The 19,076-nt window shown below is 35.0% G+C and overlaps 1 protein-coding gene across 1 annotated transcript; it reads right to left on the bottom strand.

Moving 5' to 3' along the window:
* Positions 1–253: 253 nt before the first annotated feature.
* Positions 254–18,584, bottom strand: LOC126977124 (uncharacterized). The gene is made up of 4 exons (XM_050825827.1): positions 18,003–18,584; positions 14,026–14,520; positions 5,064–5,202; positions 254–1,001 (listed from the first exon to the last, which is right to left on the bottom strand). Exons 1-4 carry the CDS (start codon positions 18,204–18,206, stop codon positions 694–696), a joined length of 1,146 nt encoding a protein of 381 aa, XP_050681784.1. The 5' UTR covers positions 18,207–18,584; the 3' UTR covers positions 254–693.
* Between the last annotated feature and the right edge of the window lie 492 nt (positions 18,585–19,076).

Below are 19,076 nucleotides of genomic sequence, written 5' to 3'. Positions count from 1 at the left end.
ACATATTCAAATAGTGTCTCGAGAGCAGTGAAAAAATATTTGGAATGCAAAACAGCAGAATCAATTATAATGAGAAAGTATTATTTTCATAATCCCGCCGAGTTATTGCAAAATGTACCACCACACAGCAAGTGTTCTAATTTAACTTTGGTACTTAACGAAAATTCTCAATATCATTTAATATTGGAACATCATATCTTATAAAAATGTACACAAACAAACTGGCACGTAAACTTAACATTAGTTTAGTTAAGGGTGCTCACCCTATAGATTTATGCTTTATCAGCCAAAGTAGAGCATAGCAACAAGTCGTACGTACATTTTCTTTACTCGTGTAGAACCTTCTGGAAACAATATTGCTGATGTACCAATTTACTTTCTGTGAAACAAGTAATATGACTCTATTTGTTAGAATAAGCTATATAAAGTAAGTTTCAGTAAAACTAAGTATTCTTTGTTTAGTCTTAGCTCCGGAAACATTGTAAATCGGGTTTATTGAATAATGTTATTTTTTATTAAGTAAACATTCAGCTATTCCTTGACTAGCGCGCTATGCGGCCATGCTTGCAGCGAACATGCAATGAAAGGTAGATTTATACATTACACGTTACGTTTAACCAGTCTGTACGCACCTTAAAATGTTTAACATGTTACAAATGTTCACCACAACTGCACCACCATCACAAGTTAGTCTCATTCAAAATTAACCCAAAACGTCTTCGGTATCCCCGGCTGTCTCAAACACTCCTTCCAAGAGTCTGAATACGCCGATTTCTCCTCAATCGTCGCTTTGCCGAGTATTTCTTTCTTCGCCATCTTGTTTTTACATCCAAGGCTGATGTAGATACTGACTTTGTTGAGATTTGCTTTGAATACAACCAGTTTGACGGTGGCTGACTTCGGGTCCCACCTTGCAGATATTGTCGGCATAAATCTTTCGCTTTTCCAGTAGCACTCCGCTTTGCTTGCTTCCAGTATCGTCGCTTTTAGATACAGCGGCGCTGAAAATAATGGAAAAGATTTAACTTCTTTATTTCTTTACAACATTTTAAAGTAGGTGCATAGTTAAACTTAAAAAATATGACATTAAATCTTATATTACTATATACCTGATGTAAAAATGTCAATACGAAATATATAGGTTCCAGGTAGTCATCAGTAATAACATACCTAGTTGGAGAGGAATAGGATACCGGTCGGTTAATAAACACGGGTTTTTTTCGTATTTTTTTTTTTACTTTTTTTCGTCCTTCTCAAAACTCCTGCGTTTTGATAACAACAACTTGCAACATGACATTTCATATTTCAAGTTAGCAAGGACGAAGGAATTATCTGGTAAATTTCAAAATCGTTGAAGTTCAACTTGAAACAGCAGCCCTATTACCAAAATCGAAATACGAAGTTTCGGTTGACGGATCGTATATTTTCCTATTACGAAAGTATTTAGAATCCGAATATCGATACGAAGTTCGCGATTAGAAATTTTGTCTTTCGTTTACCTAATTCCCAAATTCACTTGACATTATTATGATCGTAACTACAACTGCGCGTTATATGGTTATGTCTATGGTTCCAATACGAAATCCGTCCGCACTATTCGGAACCGAAGTACTTTGGTAATAGGATTTAATTCGAAGTTCGTCGTTCTTTCGTTTCGGACCGAAACTTCGGCTTTCGATTTTGGTAATAGACCTCCAGTTCACGTTTTGCACTACATTAGTATTCTCCTGTCATTTTCGTGAACGTTAACTGATTCAAAGCCGCGCGTCAGCGACATTTGAACGACAAGCTCGTTCGTAGTTACTTATATTTTTCTAAGAAATTTAAAGTGTTTCTTCTAGTATTAAAGAGGTTATCTATGCTCTATTAAATTGTTTTCAATTGTCAACTCCACCAAACCCTGCAGGATTTCAACATTTGACGTTCGATCTAGTTACTAAAATACATACAATACGAACCCTATCATTAATTATTAATCTAAATATGAACGTAAATTCATCACAATCGAACTAAGCCGTCAATCTGTATTAGAACAATTCGAAATTTAACTTTTTGACATAAGATCGCTTCGATCCTAATCTCGTAAGAAAACGAGAATAGGATTCAGGTGACCTGTTTACTTGATTTTCTTTAGATGATAAGAAGATCGCAGCTTATTAAAAGTCATAAGTCTCAAATAAATCATTTCAAACTCTAAAAGTGTTTCCTTGATTTGAAATATTTGATGTCAATAACATCATTACCACCGCTTACAGTACTAATAATGTGTGCAATGAGAGAGTTGAAACTGGCGCAAATAAATATCCCCAGTATTGTTTCTGCGCTTTTCAAAGTGAGACATGCAATATCATAGGCCTACAAAATACTAGCGTTTAGATAAACAAATCGTACGAGAGAAGAACGTCTCTAACGGAGACACAGAAAGATACAAAAGGAAAGCGAAACTATAGTTACTGAAACATATTTTGATTAACGAGTCATAAAGAGTCCGCCACGCTTGGAATTAGCTCCTTGAATAGTAAACTAGCTAACGTATATATTGATCATCAAATATGGCGCTATGATATGGTCTAACCCTTGATTAATAGGAAAGGAATTGTACATAAATTATTACAAAAAGACAATCCTAATAAAAAATAGTCCCAGGCTACTTGCTTGTTAGGTTATCTGCAGACTTATCTGAAGACTTACAGCAGTGCAAAGAATATGAAATATGTAAAAAAAGTCCAAGTAAGCAGGGGCATTTTACTAAAACAATTAAATTTATTTAGAGATCTGATCTCGGCCGGGATATTTACACCCTTACCACCCAGACAAAACTTTTACACCCTTAACACTATTATGTATCATATTTAGATTAAACTTATTTTTATAAAAAAAAAGGATTTAAAATCACTTACTGAACGACAAAAACTACCACCCATTCGAAATAGAATGACTACGGGCGCGGCGCAAGGAACTCAGCGGCCATGCCAAAAGATATAAGTAATATCTTAAGAACCAATAAAAATATAATATGAAGTAGGTTTGTACGAAATTTAAAAAGAACAAGTTATACTAAATTAATAATAATATCGAAATAATGTCACTTTTACAAGGTGACACGCAACGTAAAACCTTTACGACAAGTATTATTTACTAACAGAGGCTACGACGTAATATCGTCTTCGCGTGCATTCATTGTCGGTACTGCGTCGTAACTCGGAGCTCGGGTATCAACTGTGCTTATAATTCTATACACGCGCACACTTTGGTAACTCTCGCTCTAGCTTTCTATAGAGATATATACCTACTAGTCAAAAATAGCGGAGTTAATTATTATTGTACAATGACGAAATGATTCCGATACAAACACTTCACAATAGATAATAGTTATTTAAATAATATTTATTTTGTCTAATTCAAATTCAAATTCAAATATTTTATTCAAAATACGATTTAAAATCACTGCCTCAGACCTGAGAAGAATGGGCGCAAGAAACTCAGCGGGCTTTTTTTTAATATAAAATGGCCTACAATGTGATATCGTACAATAAACATTTATAATTAAAGAACCTGAGGGTGTTCGCTTTATTCCCAGTCCGTGGTGTCATTAAGAAATTCGTTTATGCTATAATAACATTTCCCACACAAACGTTTTTTAAAAATTCTTTTAAATTTCGTAACACATTTGTTTTGTACATTTTCATCACATGAATTTGCTATCATCAATAATATATAAATGAAGCCAAATAGGTATTCTTAGTTAGAAATCTCGAGGATCCTCCGATAAGGTAGAGTCGAGGTAGAGTGGAGGAAAACGTCATCAGTGACGTCATAAAACTACAAAGAAAAACTTATATTACCTGAGTATCCATCCCTACTCTGTGGTATTTATTATATCCACAAGAAATTTCGTCGATATATCTATAAATTTTAAAATATATAAATATAAACAAAGAAAATGGCCGCTGAGTTTGTTGCGCCCGTTGGTGTCAGGTCTGAGGCATTCATTTCCAAATAGGTATTTGTTTTTGACTTTCAATAAGTAATTTTATATGCAATTTTGAATGAATCTTAGATAATGTGATGCAGTCAGGAAACCTAACACAACTAGGATATCATAAAAATGGCTGAATAAAATGCTGTGTGCTCTTTAATTATTTACGTGATTCCAGAACAGGGATTACAGTGGTAATTCATTTCATTAAACACCCGAAAATTTAACTTCCACTTAATATCAGTATTGTGCGAATATTGAATTTAAATTCACACGTTTATAACACGTGTAAGACTCCCGCAGAAGACATCATTTAAATTTCAAATATAAAACTAAAATAATGGAGACGATATTTAAACGGTAAACACGAGGGGTAAAAATGTTACACAAAATTATCTAGGGAAAAACTGTCGTGAAATTCACTTGCAAATTGTATACTGAAATGAAATATTTTATTCAACTTCATGATGTAATAACTCCTAGTATTCATCAGCATATTACATTGCGAGGATTGTACTGGAAATATCAAACTTTAAGACGAAATGAGCAGACTTTACGATCTACTCGTAAATATTATCATAAAAATATTAACAAAAGTAGCCGAACTGTAGCAAAGTATGTTTGAAATACCAAAAACATTGTTACGAAAACGTTTGAGTATTTTTTTTGGAACACTTTACATATATTGTAACTGAAATGATTTGCAAAAAGATGAAGCTGTAAATGTTGGTTTAAAAGTGTCGCAATGAGTTTCTTGCCACTTCTTCTTCTCATTAAAGCTGAACCCTTTCGGAAGTGGCGGTGGATATAGAAAGAAAAGAAAACTTTTAACATTCATAAGTGTCATTTCTTCGATCTACAGGAATAAAGTGATTATGATTTGATTTGAAAATAGTTTAAGTAAAATTGTCAAGAACACGTGAAGTCAGAGAAGCATTAAGCTAACAAAAAAAGTCAAGGTCAATCGAAGTCCATATAAACTTAAAAATACCAAGTTCATTCAAAACAGAAACAAACGTCCCATTATCAAGTTAATTACACGGCGGCTACGCAGGAAATGACAACAAAAAGCACATTTAAATACCTTTGTATTGTTCTTGTTCGTGCATGGTGTGGACGCTACATCGGAGCCGGTTCACGGTCAGCTGGACGGTGTCGTTGAAGCCATCCTCGCTGCTGCAGTACAGCAACGTCACTTCCAGCTGGCCCTTCTTGTTCTCACGCTGTAAAGTAATCCCAATGTACTCAAACCTCTAACATAACCGATAAATTTAAAACCGGCTCAATCACTCGCTTACTGCAGATCCAAATTATTTCTTAGTTGTTATGTCTTTATTTTAGTTATTGTCTATAGTTCCTTAGTACTTATTTTTGGCAGTATATAGTGCGTTATATTGTACTATAGTATATGGTGATTATTTAACGATGGGACATCTTTCTTCTGGAATACAGGCTTTGAGTTTACCATGACCGCAATATGAGAACTTCACCAATGGGCCGACCAGATAAAAGAGGCCATCAGAGCTTCGTACCACTTTAGTATATTCATTTAGTATATTTCTAACGGAAGAGAATATGGCAATAGGTAAGAGATGAGTATGTAAATAAATGTCAAAAATATTTTACACACACCATAATACGAGCAACTGACGAAAATAAAATTGATAAAGATTCGTCAGGAGGAGAGCAATTGAAACCATTCAATCTAAACCTTCAGAAATAAGTGTTTATTACGGCATTGTTTATTTCTTCAAGCTACCCTCAGATCACAATGTGTATGTACTCCAAGAAGAACGGAAAAGTTTGGACATATTTTTTAAATTTGGTAACTATTGTTACCTTTTAAGGTATTCCTGGTAGTTAGAAAACTAAAATGATTAGGTAATTGTTCCAAACAAGCAAATCGTGACTATGCAACATTGTTTTATGACGGGTAACTGATGTTAAATTAAATTATCTACCTCTCTCTACTAATTCTCTTAAAAACCAGAGAAATCAAACCAGCGTTTCTTTTATTGCTTGAAAAAATCATCAATATTTATTCTAATTTGATCATTACAAAAATTAACAGAAACGGGATATAAATTAGGTATATTCAATAATTATCATTATGAGTATTATAAGAATTGCTATATAACATTATTTTACTCACGCAAACTTGAATACACAACTGCGAGAGAATTGTTAAAATCTTAAAAGATTGGACAAGGTTGTCGATTATCTTACGTCAGCTAAATACGTGAGGTACGCAGAGCACACGCCGCGGCCGGGCCCGAGGCACGCAGACTCGAGGTCAAAACGATTCTAACCTACAGTCATATAATAATACAAGACTATTTAACTCTACATTGTTACGACTGCGGCGATGACTCACATTAAGGTCCTTATTCCAGAAGACGTTGGTGTATTATGTGGTGGAAGAGTTACCTGTGAGACGTCATTTGTAAACTCACTTCTAGTACGTTGTTATTTCGATTACTATGGTAAAGATAATAAATGGTAATAAATGCGACACCGAGCAGATGGCCTTTTTCATTCATAGATTTTTAACGACATCATCTCTTCAAACTATTTATAGCACAGCATACCGCGATCCCGCGAACCCTCGCGATTTAACAGTACCCTTATCCTTAAAGCCTTTCGTGCCTGTTATAATAACAGTTTGAGAAAAAGTTTCTTCGCATTTTGTATGAAAAATCAAGACATTTACATTTAATTACAGGATATATACGCCATTTTGTTCGATGACTTTTTGCCATCTCGTAGTGACATGAGACAACACGTGTAGTTTGTACACATCTCGTTGCTGTAGAAATATTGGAACAAGTAGGTTTGACAGTTCTCTCGTGATGTTAACCTGCCACTGATTAAAAAATTCTGAAGAGAATGATAGAGGTGAAAAACTGACTGGGCTATATGGCGGATGACTTAGCACCTCCCAGCCAAACTAGTGTTTTTTTTAATGAAAATAAGAGACGAGACGAGCAGGACGTTCAGCTGATGACAATTGATACGCTATGCTCACTAGAATGCAGTGCCGCTCAGGATTCTTGAAAAACCCATAAATTCTGAGCGGCACTACAATTCCGCTCGTCACATTGAGACATAAGATGTTAAGTCTCATTTGCCCAGTAATTTCTAGCTACGGCGCCCTTCAGACCGAAAAACAGTAATATTTACACATTACTGCTTTATGGCAGAAATAGGCACCGTTATGGTACCCATAATCAAGCCGGCTTCCTGTGCAAAAAAGCCTCGCACTATTTGCTGAGTGCATAACAATGTATGTGTCTAGCGTCAACGTGATGGAAACCACACCCTTTCTATCAATGAACTTCTTGCTTTAGTCTTATTTATACACCAATAAAATTTGAAATACAAAATTTTATGAACGGTGCTCTAACCACCTGATCCAACCGTTCGAGTAACGTATCGCTATAAAATCTTGTTTGCTTTGTTCAACTCTCAGGTTGTGGCTTCATCTACAGGATCTACTTTACAGTTGATAACCTTATTTATAGTTATTGGCAGTAGAGATCAAACTAGATTGTTTAGCCCGCGGCGGTTAAACCTCATAATGAACAATGCCCTTTCAATCCCACCATACCCACGTCATCACATTACTACAGTTAGCAGTTGATTGTTTAGATAAAATTGCTAAAATAAATAAAATAATAACAAAAAAAAACACTATTGAAATATCAAAACTGAATTTATCTTACAACCCGTCTCACAGTTTAATTTAATAAATAAAATTAGTATTTAAGTTACAAAAGTTTAAAAACGAAAATTAAACATAAATCGTCGCATTTGTAATCAACCCACTCAACCCTCAATATACTATTATTTTCATTCTTTAGGCATCCATCCAGATACAAATAGTACAGCCGGAGATTTTATAACAAGTTTATACATACTATGCGTATGCAGAAATACGTTTTCCTGACCTATTGTTAATTACATTGTTCCTTCGTTTTATTAAAAAAAAAATAACAAAAAAACAACCGAAAAACACTATTCCAAAACAAAAGATATAATGTACACTAAAGAGGATAAAAATAATTGCGTTTTTTTATACAATCTAATTAATTAATCTAATTCTGGTTACGATTATTGTTATTTTTGGAATCAGTGTCCTTCCGCTGCGACCCGCTCTCGCCTCTCGCCTCCTCACGAGTCAAGCACATCTCACCTTTAACTATGTATAGTTACAAACCTATCTTGGATGACACCGACTCCAAAAATTACAATAATCGTAACTAGAATTAGATTAATTAATTAGATTGTATAAATATACGTAATTACTTTTATACTTTTTAGTGAACATTATATCTATTGTTTTGGAATATTGTTTTTGAAGTCGGTTATTTTTTTGTTACATTTTTTTTATTTTATGATTTTTAGTGAATTTGAAGTACACTAACTCACAATTTGTCTAAATATGTGTAGATATACTAAATTTTTCAATGCAGCAATGAACGTAAGCGCTTTGCAATTTCATTACAGACAGAAATTTTGCCACAGATTGCACCGTTACTGTAAGTCGTTAAGGAGTCCCATTATATCATATTCCACCACGACAATTACTTGACCATAACTATGTTATGGTAGATGACTTAAATATCCGGATAGAATAAAAAGATTCGGCCGAGTATCGTTAATTTGCTCCGAAGAATTGAAGAGTTCCGTTACTTTGTCATGGATTTCGTAATAAGAACCTAACCAAACTCTCACCAAACTATCTTTGAAGTATATCCTTTCCATTAAAAAAGAATCATCGAAATCGGTGGGCGCGATATTGAGTTATTCGTAAATTTATCATCCACTTTGCTATACGTATGTATAGCAAATTTAAGACTTTTATGGTTTTCTCATGGATGCCATTGTCAGATCTGGACCAAATTACATTAGGACCAAACGGGAAGCTTTCAAATAAAAAGAATTAACAAAATCGGTTCCCCCACTCGAAAGTTTTTAGGTAACAAAAAAAAATACCGTCGAATTGAGAACCTCCTCCTTTTTTCAAGTCGGTTAAAAACACATATTAAATCATACTGGATAGTCAATATGTTCTGAGGCGAAATTCCGTAATTTATTTCATATAAACATGCGGTTGGAAAAGTTCTATTAAAATCCATTTCTAATGTGTTCTTCATTATTTTTTCGATAATTAATCTTGAATAATTTAATGAAGGACGTTACTGGCAAGCATAAATGCCTGTTAAATTTATATTGGTATATAACAATATGATAATTTTTATTTTTCTCGTTCGTGTTTAGCAGAAATTGTTCCGAATCACCCGGGACAAATTGAATCTCTACTCAGGTGTCAGTCCTCAGTTTCGCCGCGCAGTGCCCATTAACACTCTCTCCTTAGTAAAATCTAACCTTAAGGCACTCATGAAGCCGACGTCTTGCTATAATTATGTATAAGTCGCCATAATTTTATGACACTAATTGATTTAACCTTAGGTCGTATTAGCCACTCACACGATGCTCAAAATCTAATATATAAAATTCTCGTGTCCCGGTGTTTCGAAGAAGTTGGGTAACGGAATGAACCGATTTGTATGAAATTTTGTGTGCATATCGGGTAGGTCTACGTAGAATCAGCCAACATCTATTTTTCTTACCCCTAAATGATAATGATATTTATTTGACAATTTTTTTATTTTTATTTTATTATGATTCAGCATTGAAAAACACATACCTTAAAATTTTCGCCTTTCTACGATCTACAACTATTTTTGTATTGTGATATTTATTTTATTCTATTCCATCCACAAACCCGCTATTGCAAGATGGCAATCGAATACAATAATTGTAGTAAAAAATAAAATTATTGATTTTTTAAATTGTATATCTGGCAATACAACGTTTGCTGGGTCAGTTAGTAATTTATATAATTCAGCATTCTGATTTTATTGCAAAGATGAATTAAGGGTTTAATGTTTGTATTTAATTACAGGATTCCCGAAAATATGAAAAAAATTTAAATAAATACAAGAAAAACTCTTAAGATTGAACAAAACCTCTTTTATTGGAATTGGAGCAGCAACTCCAATGCTCTTGCGAAAAGTAAATTCAATTGTAACTACTTCTTACAATTTTACTACAAAATTTCAAGATTTGTACATCAAATTAATTTAAGTTTTCATATTCATTATGTATACATTTTATTTCAGCAAAATAAACACAAACACTGATATTTCAACTGTCGTAAGTACCCTTTACGGTTTATAAGAACGAGGAGTAAAAGAATAATTACAATGTGGGTATGTGTAATAGCTTACTAGCCACTTCACTATCAAGGGCCGCGGGGTCGCTCGTTAAGATGTTGTTAATGTGTTTGTAATTTTTTGGTTATATGTGGCTTTCTCCCATTTTTATATTGTGTGAGGTATTAAAGTTTTTTAAGCTACGGGTGACATAGTCATTATTGACTAAATCCCAAAAAAAAAAAGAATAAATAAAAAAGCTTGTATTGAATATTATGAGCCATACAGTATGAGCTTTGTACGAAATGTATCCAGCCGCACTGTTACTCACATTCGTCCTAGCCCTTCAAAATATGTGTGAATGACTCCGTAGTGTATGAAGTAATTAATGGCACATACAGTAATAGAGCAGCACTTTAACTTCATAGAGCACGCGAATCGATACACGCACACATACACACGATTGATACGGCCGCTAAGCAATCTTGGAGAGACAAAACTATTGAGTGCCACGGCGTACGCCGCGGCCGGCCGCCCAGACTGATAACTGTCCGAGTTTAAGCTTGGTTTTAGCCGCGTCGTCAATCTTTATATATGTACTAGCCCTAGCACTCCGCCCAGATGTAGGTATAAATTCCAAGGAAACCGCTGAGTCACGCTACTGTTCTATTACTTGTATTGGGGTCATGACGACCGCTACCCTATTGGTTATCTCTATCGTCGTCCTTGACTTTAGACTAGCTACTAATCTCGGATGCTGCAGGTGAATGATTGTTTCCTAATCTTGGATATGTACTTAGTCTGGCCATATATAGTGTTACAATTAAAAATAAACAAAATATTACATTTGAATTTGGAATCTGTGATTTTTATATGATTGTTCATTGCGTTTTCATATTTTGGCGCCAATACATTGTACAATATTTTGCGATATTAAAATGGAATGGAGTGATAAAGAGAACCGAATCGCTGTGATTTTATTACACAAAGTAGGTATCGAGACAAATGCAATTTTTAAAACACTCCATACGCTTGGTATAAGTAAAATGTAAGTAAGGGAAATAATTCGAAAAAATCCTGTCCGAAAGCAAAAGTTATTATCTCGGGAGATGAAAACAGCAACTAGAACCATGTCACGTATTTTTAAGATGACTTAAGACTTGCAGCCTATAAGAGACGTACTGGTCATTTCTAAACTGACAATTTAAATAGGAGTAGGGTGGTAAAATCGAAACAACTACTGAAGCGGTACGCAAACGGAGTTCACAAAATTTTCTTTATGGATGAGATTTTTTTTACAAATGAGCAACATTTTAACAAACAAAATTACTGTATTTGTGCTCAAAGCTCTAAGGAAGCTTTCCAATTAGTCAACAGAGTGCAACGTGGGCACTATCCGACTTCAGTGATGGTTTGGTGGGGTATTAGCTATGAAGGAGATACTTTTGTGAAAAAGGTATCAAAACATCGGCACAAGTGCATGTAGATACCATTCTTGAGAAGGTAGTGAAGCCCCTTAACAACACCATGTTCAATAACCAAGAATGGTCCTTCCAGCAAGTCCCGGCCAGGTCATTCGGTCTACGCAGTCTTGGTTAGAAACAAACGTTTCGGACTTCATCAGAGCTAAAGACTGGCCGTCATCTACTCCCGAACTTTTTTTTTATTTTGATAAGGAAAAGCAAACAACTTCAACTTACAAAGTAGGTACATAGAGAAATAATATACCTAATATAAAAAAAATCTCGTGTCATGGTGTTAATCATTGAACTCCTCCGAAACGGCTTGACCGATTCTCATGAAATTTTGAGTGCATGCATTGGGTAGGTCTGAGAATCGGACAACATCTATCTTTCATCCCCCTAAATGTTAAGGGTGGTCAACACGAATTTTTTTTTTTTAATTTTTTTGACTTTTTTTTTTAATTTGTTTGAGTATGAGTCAGCATTAAAAAATACTTACAACTTCAAATTTCACCCATCTACGATCAACAATTACTTTTGTATCGCGATTTTAATATCGGCAATACAACGTTTGCTGGGTCAGCTAGTAAGTCTAATAAAATTGTATTCAGATACGCCGATAGATAGGTGTGTATCACACACCTATCTATCTAAAAATGTACCTCAAAGTTTTAAAGTTTAGAAAGGTACATAGAAAAAGTGTTTATGTATGCAATACTAATTGAAAGTAAAGAGAAATAAATTATGTTCTAAATTATGGCTAGTTCGAGTAAATTATATTTATAACAATTAAATAATTAATAAAGACAAAAAAGAAAACAAAGGAAATAATTATCTACACAAATGTCCAAAAACCTTTGCTACTTCACTTATAATAGAAACGGGACGATAGTTTTCCACGAAATGCTTACAGCCGCTCTTATGCACTGGTACAATGTTTGCACGTTTCCATACTTCAGGGAAAACTCCATTTAAGATACATTTATTAAAAATAAGGTGTAAAGATTTGCAAATGGCATTAGCCGTTCTAACAAGGAAAAATGTAGGCAGCCCATCAGGCCCAGTACCTTTTGATGAATCCAGGGTTTTTAATGCTACTCGAGCCTTATTTTCGGTGAGGTGTACATAATCTAATGTTATATCAGTCTCTGTTGATTCTGGCGGGGGCGACCATGTATTAAGTGAAAGAGAGGAAGGTTCATAAACAGAGTGGAAAAAATTAGAGAACAACCTACAAATTCTGTCATCAAGAAATACTACATTTTTTTTTTGATATAAATGACCAAAAATGTTTAATATTTTTTGTTATACTATCTTCAACTGAGGATAAATATTTACTGAAATATTTGTAACATTCTATCTTAATCCACTGGATTATGATTTATGGTCAGTTTTAGAGAGTACGGCTTGCTCTGAGCGCCATGATAATTTGGAGTCCCTAAAACAATCCGTACGAATGGTAGTGAAGAATTTTACCACGGAAAGAGTGCGTGCTTCTATTAATAACTGGCCTCAACATCTAAAGGACTGTATTGCAGCCAACGGCGGCCACTTCGAATAAGCTTTTTATATTATACTAGCTGACCCAGCAAATGTTGTTTTGCCGATATTAAAATCGGGATACAAAAGTAACTGTTGATCGTAGATGGGTGAAAATTCGAAGTTGTATGTATTTTTTAATGCTGACTCTTAATCAAACCAATTTAAAAAAAAAATAAAAAAAAAAACGTGTGGACCACCCTTAAAAATTAGGGGGATGAAAAATAGATGTTGTCCGTTTCTCAGACCTACCCAATATGTCAAGCCGTTTCGGAGGAGTTCAATGTTAAACATCATGACACGAGAATTTTATATATTAGATTAGATATTGTTTTCTATTTATATATTAAACTATCACACTGTAAAAGTAATAAATGTTATTTGCACAAGAAATTTTTTTTTCTTTTGTTCAGTATTTATGGCAAGACTTAGTTTTTTTTAAACAACTGTTCCATTGTATGCCCCGCAGAATAGTTGTTCGTTTTCAAACAATATTTAAACCTTTTCAAATGTTACTTCTTGGTTCTGTTTGTTATTTTTGTAAAGCAGATTCGGCTAATTAAAATTTTATACTTGCAAATTGCAACGAAAAATGCACAGCAAACAAAACAAATCCCAGTGTTTTGAATGCTATAATATTGTTTTGTAAAAATAAGTAAAGTTACTGTTAAATAAATGAAAAATGTACATGTAGGTAAAATGTATTAAATAATATGAAATATTGTTCTCCGGCCTTAGTGTACTAAGCTTACCTAGTTTGTAGATATACAATTTGTGCTATTGATAGGCAACAAAAAAATATTGATGATATTATAGAAACACTTACTCTATTTTCAGTTGAGTTAAGTCCACTTGCGATCGCATTTATGGGTCTCCAAATATCCGGAGTGCCTATTAACCCATTCTTAAGATCGTTTTGAAACAACTTCGAATCAAAATTCCAAGTCGCCGCCCCCAGAGTCCTCCGTTTCTCTATTGTTTTCTGCGACACATCCGACTTCGTTGATTTAAAACTGCTAATCTTCTCTAATAAGCTGGATTTTGTTTTTGTTTCTTCGTCATTCATTAGTTTCATTGTTGCCTTGCTGTCTAATGTTTTAGCGCCCTTCTTTTTATCTGTCTCCAGTTTGGGTGCCTCTAATACTGCGTATATCGTCAACGATAGAAAATGACCAGCCAATTGGCTTTGAAGATCAACCTTTTCATTTGGTTTCTTTGCATCTTTGGGTTTGAGTTGAAATTTAAAATCTTCGTTCCAGATCGGCCATGAGCTTTGTTGGAGCGCTGTTTCGTATTTGTTTTCTCCCGGGAATATTTTTACCTGTGAAAATAATAACAATACTATAAAATATATTAAACATGTTTATGTAGTAGGAAATTGAAAGTCGCCAGGTGTTAGATTACCGTAACGCTTTCTTTCGTAAATATAATATTATATTTAATACCACAATAATACAAGAGCAGTGCCAGCCTAAGCGAAGAGTGATGGTCCACGAAATACGTTCCAAGAAAGGTTGACAAACGCAAATTTTCTTCGAAAATCATTTATTCATTCATTTAAGTTCCTGTATCCCCTAGCTGGGGCGTAGAACATCGACAGTGCATCTCCATCGCGATAGGTCCTGAAGCATGTGTCTTAATTTCACTCCAGGTCTTTCCAATTTCTTTCGCTTCGTCAATAACAGTCCGCCGCCAGGTGTGCTTTGGACGGCCACGTTTGCCTCCCTGTATGGATGGGATCTCTCCGGAGTGTGTAGCCTATCCAGCTCCATTTACAGCGTTTTGTCTGTTGGTTGATTGGGACTTCATGACAGTGAATACCGAGGATATTGCGAAGGCGTCCCTAAAGTTGATGAGAGATGGGCTTGGAAACCTTCCACGTCTCACGCCCATACAGCAATACGGTTTTCACCGTGGACCGGAATATTTTAAGCTTTACTCATCGTGTCAGTTTCCGTGATGGCCATACAGATAGAAGCCGTGCCAAGGTTGCTTTTGCGATCCGTGAAGTGAAATCCTCTAAAGAACCTCCAGTGTCTGACAAGCAGCTCCCGAGATAATAAAATTAAGTAAGATGTCATAATATTATTCAAAAAATGAATCCAAGCATAAAATAAAAAGAAGAAAACAATAAATCGTGCGCTATAGTTAACAAAGGCTATAATAGATTACATAGGTCGCAGTGAAACAGGGCTACCCTCAACTGTACTAAAGCCTGCTTTACAAACCATAACCATATCTTAAAATACAAACTAAACTATAATGTCTTGCAAAATCAAAATCTTCAACAATTACCTAAGAACAAACAATTTTAGTCATTACAGTAATTAATTCGTCTTTAACCTTCAGTATATAACTGGAATCGACCCAGATCTAGTTTATTGCCACCACACACAAGTTTCGCTTCCTTCGGTAAACATTCGAGCCTTTTTTAATTCGCATACAAATTAATTAACGCAATATTTCACACTACATACGTTTTTCATATAAGAACAAAGTAAAATATCTCAATCTGTTGATACGTTGAACGTATATATGTACATCATCTCATCTTTGATAATTTATTCATTTTGCAGCCTATTATAATACTTTTTTATATTAAAAAGCTCTTGGTAAGCTTCGGTAATAAATATACTTAATACAATGCCATCGGCATATGACATGAAGTAGCTATTTTCAATTAACTTGCTTATGCTACCAATATCATCTCCTCTACAAATCCTGTCGCGTGGAAAAATATACTGTAAGTATATTAATATTATTATTACAGTTCCTACAAATAAATAGATACGTATACACAACCTTGATACGACAGATCGGTTACACGTGGAAGAGTTCCTAAGTTTATACAACCACAATCACACTGTACATGAACAACAAACCAGATGTTAAAAATATTATTCGTAGTGTGATTCTGGAAGTCAGCGTCAGAAATCAGGTTATATAGTTCTTGATCATGTAGAACTTGCATATAAGTGACATGTCTCGAAAGAATTCATCCGGTAAGATTACTTACTGGTTACCCGACAATTCGAGCAGTTCTGTATACATGCGGTAAATAGTTCGAACTAATTCTAGGTGCATTAGACCAGAGATGAGAACAAATCCTTCGCGGACCAGCGTCTTATAGACTGACAGCTTGCTGGCCGCCGTGAAGTATTGTCGTGCACTATTGATGACACCCAGTTTATACTTTTACACAGGTGTACATAAATCCGCCTCAGCAATGATGTGAGTTAAGCTAGTCACTTCTAAGTATCGTTCGCAACATTAGCATATTTAGTAGGTTGATTGAAGCAATCTATCATGATATCATAACGATAACACTGTTAAGCTGATAATGGGCATAGGACTGTCTCGTACAATCCTCGAGTGCCCGTAATAAATATTTTGTCGGAAGAAGCGGTAGAATAGGGTAAAAAGTACTTTGTCCGGTTTAACTGTCTCTTAACCCCTAAAGCTCAAGTTTGCCCGTTAACCACTTATAAAACCTCATTGGTCGTGCAACGGCTCTTCAAAAATACTTGTCAAAATTACGAGTATACGCCAGTGTCGCGATCACCAAAATGACAAAACTAAATAGGTTTCATGAAATAGATCCAGTGAGCGAGAATAATGATTGACACTGGCCCGGATTGATGACTCTTGCGTCCCAGTATTAGCTCAAACCAATTACCATAACGACAACAACCGCGCGTCTTGCAAGAATTGTTTTGCCTCGCACAGCCCTTTGCGGAATCAATTACCGGCTGCTGTATTCCCGAACCTAAACGCCTTAGGTTACGTTACTTACTTTGTAAGTCTTCTATTGAATCCATAACGGGGTGTTCGAAAAGTTTTTCTACTTGGTCCTCATCAAATGGGTGTGGCGTTGGTACTCAGTGCGAATCAAAGTCAAGGATCCTATTTACATATGGCAGTATTTACATATACACAGATATGGCGTGGGCATAGTTTGTGTATCAGTAAAAAATTTGCGATTACTTTTCATTAGGCGACACATGGGTTAAACCCTTCTATTCTTAAAATATTGTGGACAGAAAAAAGTTCATGACACTTGTAATTAAGGTTTGTTAGTTAGTTAGCAGCCAAAAGACGTCCACTGCTGGACATAGGCCTACTCCAACGATCTCCACGACGATCCGATCTGTCCTGCGCTACCCTCATCCAACCTATTCTGGCAATCTTGACCAGATCATTGATACATCTTGTGGTGGGCCCTATCAACACTGCGTCTTTCTGTACGTGGCCGCCATTCCAATGTCCTTGTTGAAGTTCATACCCTATAGTTGAAACCTTTATAAGGCCACTTCCTCATTCGCACCTTTTCTCAGGAATGAATGAAGCTATGCTTCAAGTAGAAAATAGCACGAAATATGTACTTCCACTATGTTGATATAATGTCTACAGTGTAGTTTCTAGGAACGCTCTTAACATTAATATATACTATACGTCGGAAGTTGGAACTACTTTCTCCCACGATGTTCATGGATATACAAGACGCGTACGAGCTGTTTGGGCTGGTTCCCGCCGCCAACTTCGAACATACGATGTATGTGTTGAAATCCTTACAGTTATGGCGTTCCTCCACATTACTGTCTTGAATGAAATTTCTTCCATTTACAATCACTGTGGAATGAGCTCCCTTGCGCAGTGTTACCAGATGGATACGACATGAGTAACATTAGAAATAAAAAAAATATGTGTACATTGTAATTCACGCCTGTGATTCCTCTGATCCCTTTTAATCAGGTTTCCACACTTACACAATAAAAAAAAATATATGACATTAATAATTCCTACCTTTACGAGATATCCGTGGGCGCGACTAAGTCCAAACAAGGAAGGAAGATTCCGAGCACCGATAACTGTCACAAACAAATTTTTACTCGAAGGATGCAAAGATAATTTAAATCCTATTTCTGGATCCGCACTGCCACTTCCAGCAAGCTGATTATCTTTATTAGTATTTAAGAAACTTTTAAACTTGTTAAAAGAAAAAGCCATTGCTAATCTACGTAAATGATTATAAACCGGTTACCGGTTCATAACCATTATTGATAAACTTATCAATGTATAATGACACAATCACTTTGGGAGTTGTACAAAGTTTATGAAGAATGATAATATCAAGTCGTAGCTCGTAGGAGCATGTTTCAAACAAAAACGAATACTTAATTTATTGTTTTCAGTATTATTTCAAATAATTAAGAAACACGCATCTCTTTCTCGTACCACGAATAACTGACAAGAATATAGACCCGAGCGATCAACGAAACAGAACTTATTTAATTTTCATAACAAATACCAAACCTACAAGGCTACAACTGCAACGCAATAACAAAGTTTGATTTGATTAATGATAGTTGCCCCACGACCCACATGTTTCGACTCGTGAGTTGACACTGACAAATGACAGTAAATTTGACGTTCTTTTTTTCTTTATATTGTATAGAAATTTGGTAACGAGGCTATTAGCTCAAACTATAAAAGAAAATATAAAAACATATTTCAATATATTCGATTATAAGGAAAACCTCCATTAAGCTTAAAACTTTATAGATGTTACATACAACTGTTGCCCTCTTCAGTGTGGTGATCTGTGGTGAATGGTGTTGTCACCAAAGAGAAAAAAATATTTAGCTTGTCACTGTCCATTATACTAGCAGCACGCTATGATGGCCGTTTTGACATGTTATAATAGTGATGTGAAATGTCAATTTGACATATCGACGAAATACACAACAAAAGGCGTAAACAGAGTACAAATTAACGAGCAAGGGTCAACAGTAATGCAGTATCAGTATCTGAAATCCAAAGTCAGGTCAAAACTATATCACAATGGCAGTGCACTCACAATTTGTACTTTTCGAAGCA

The sequence above is a fragment of the Leptidea sinapis genome, chromosome 43 (assembly GCF_905404315.1).
Source record: "Leptidea sinapis chromosome 43, ilLepSina1.1, whole genome shotgun sequence".
NCBI lineage: Eukaryota > Metazoa > Arthropoda > Insecta > Lepidoptera > Pieridae > Leptidea > Leptidea sinapis.
Note: the sequence above shows the minus strand (reverse complement) of the source record. Positions and strands in the feature narration are given on the sequence as shown.

What these genes read in the sequence shown, in the direction of transcription:
- LOC126977124 (XM_050825827.1), bottom strand. Translation starts at nt 18,206, where the DNA reads ATGGCTTTTTCTTTTAACAAGTTTAAAAGTTTCTTAAATACTAATAAA. An exon ending in TTAACTCAACTGAAAATAGA is followed by an intron (nt 5,203 to 14,025) that starts GTAAGTGTTTCT and finishes ATTACTTTACAG; the next exon opens with CGTGAGAACAAGAAGGGCCA. An exon ending in CGAACAAGAACAATACAAAG is followed by an intron (nt 1,002 to 5,063) that starts GTATTTAAATGT and finishes CATTATTTTCAG; the next exon opens with CGCCGCTGTATCTAAAAGCG.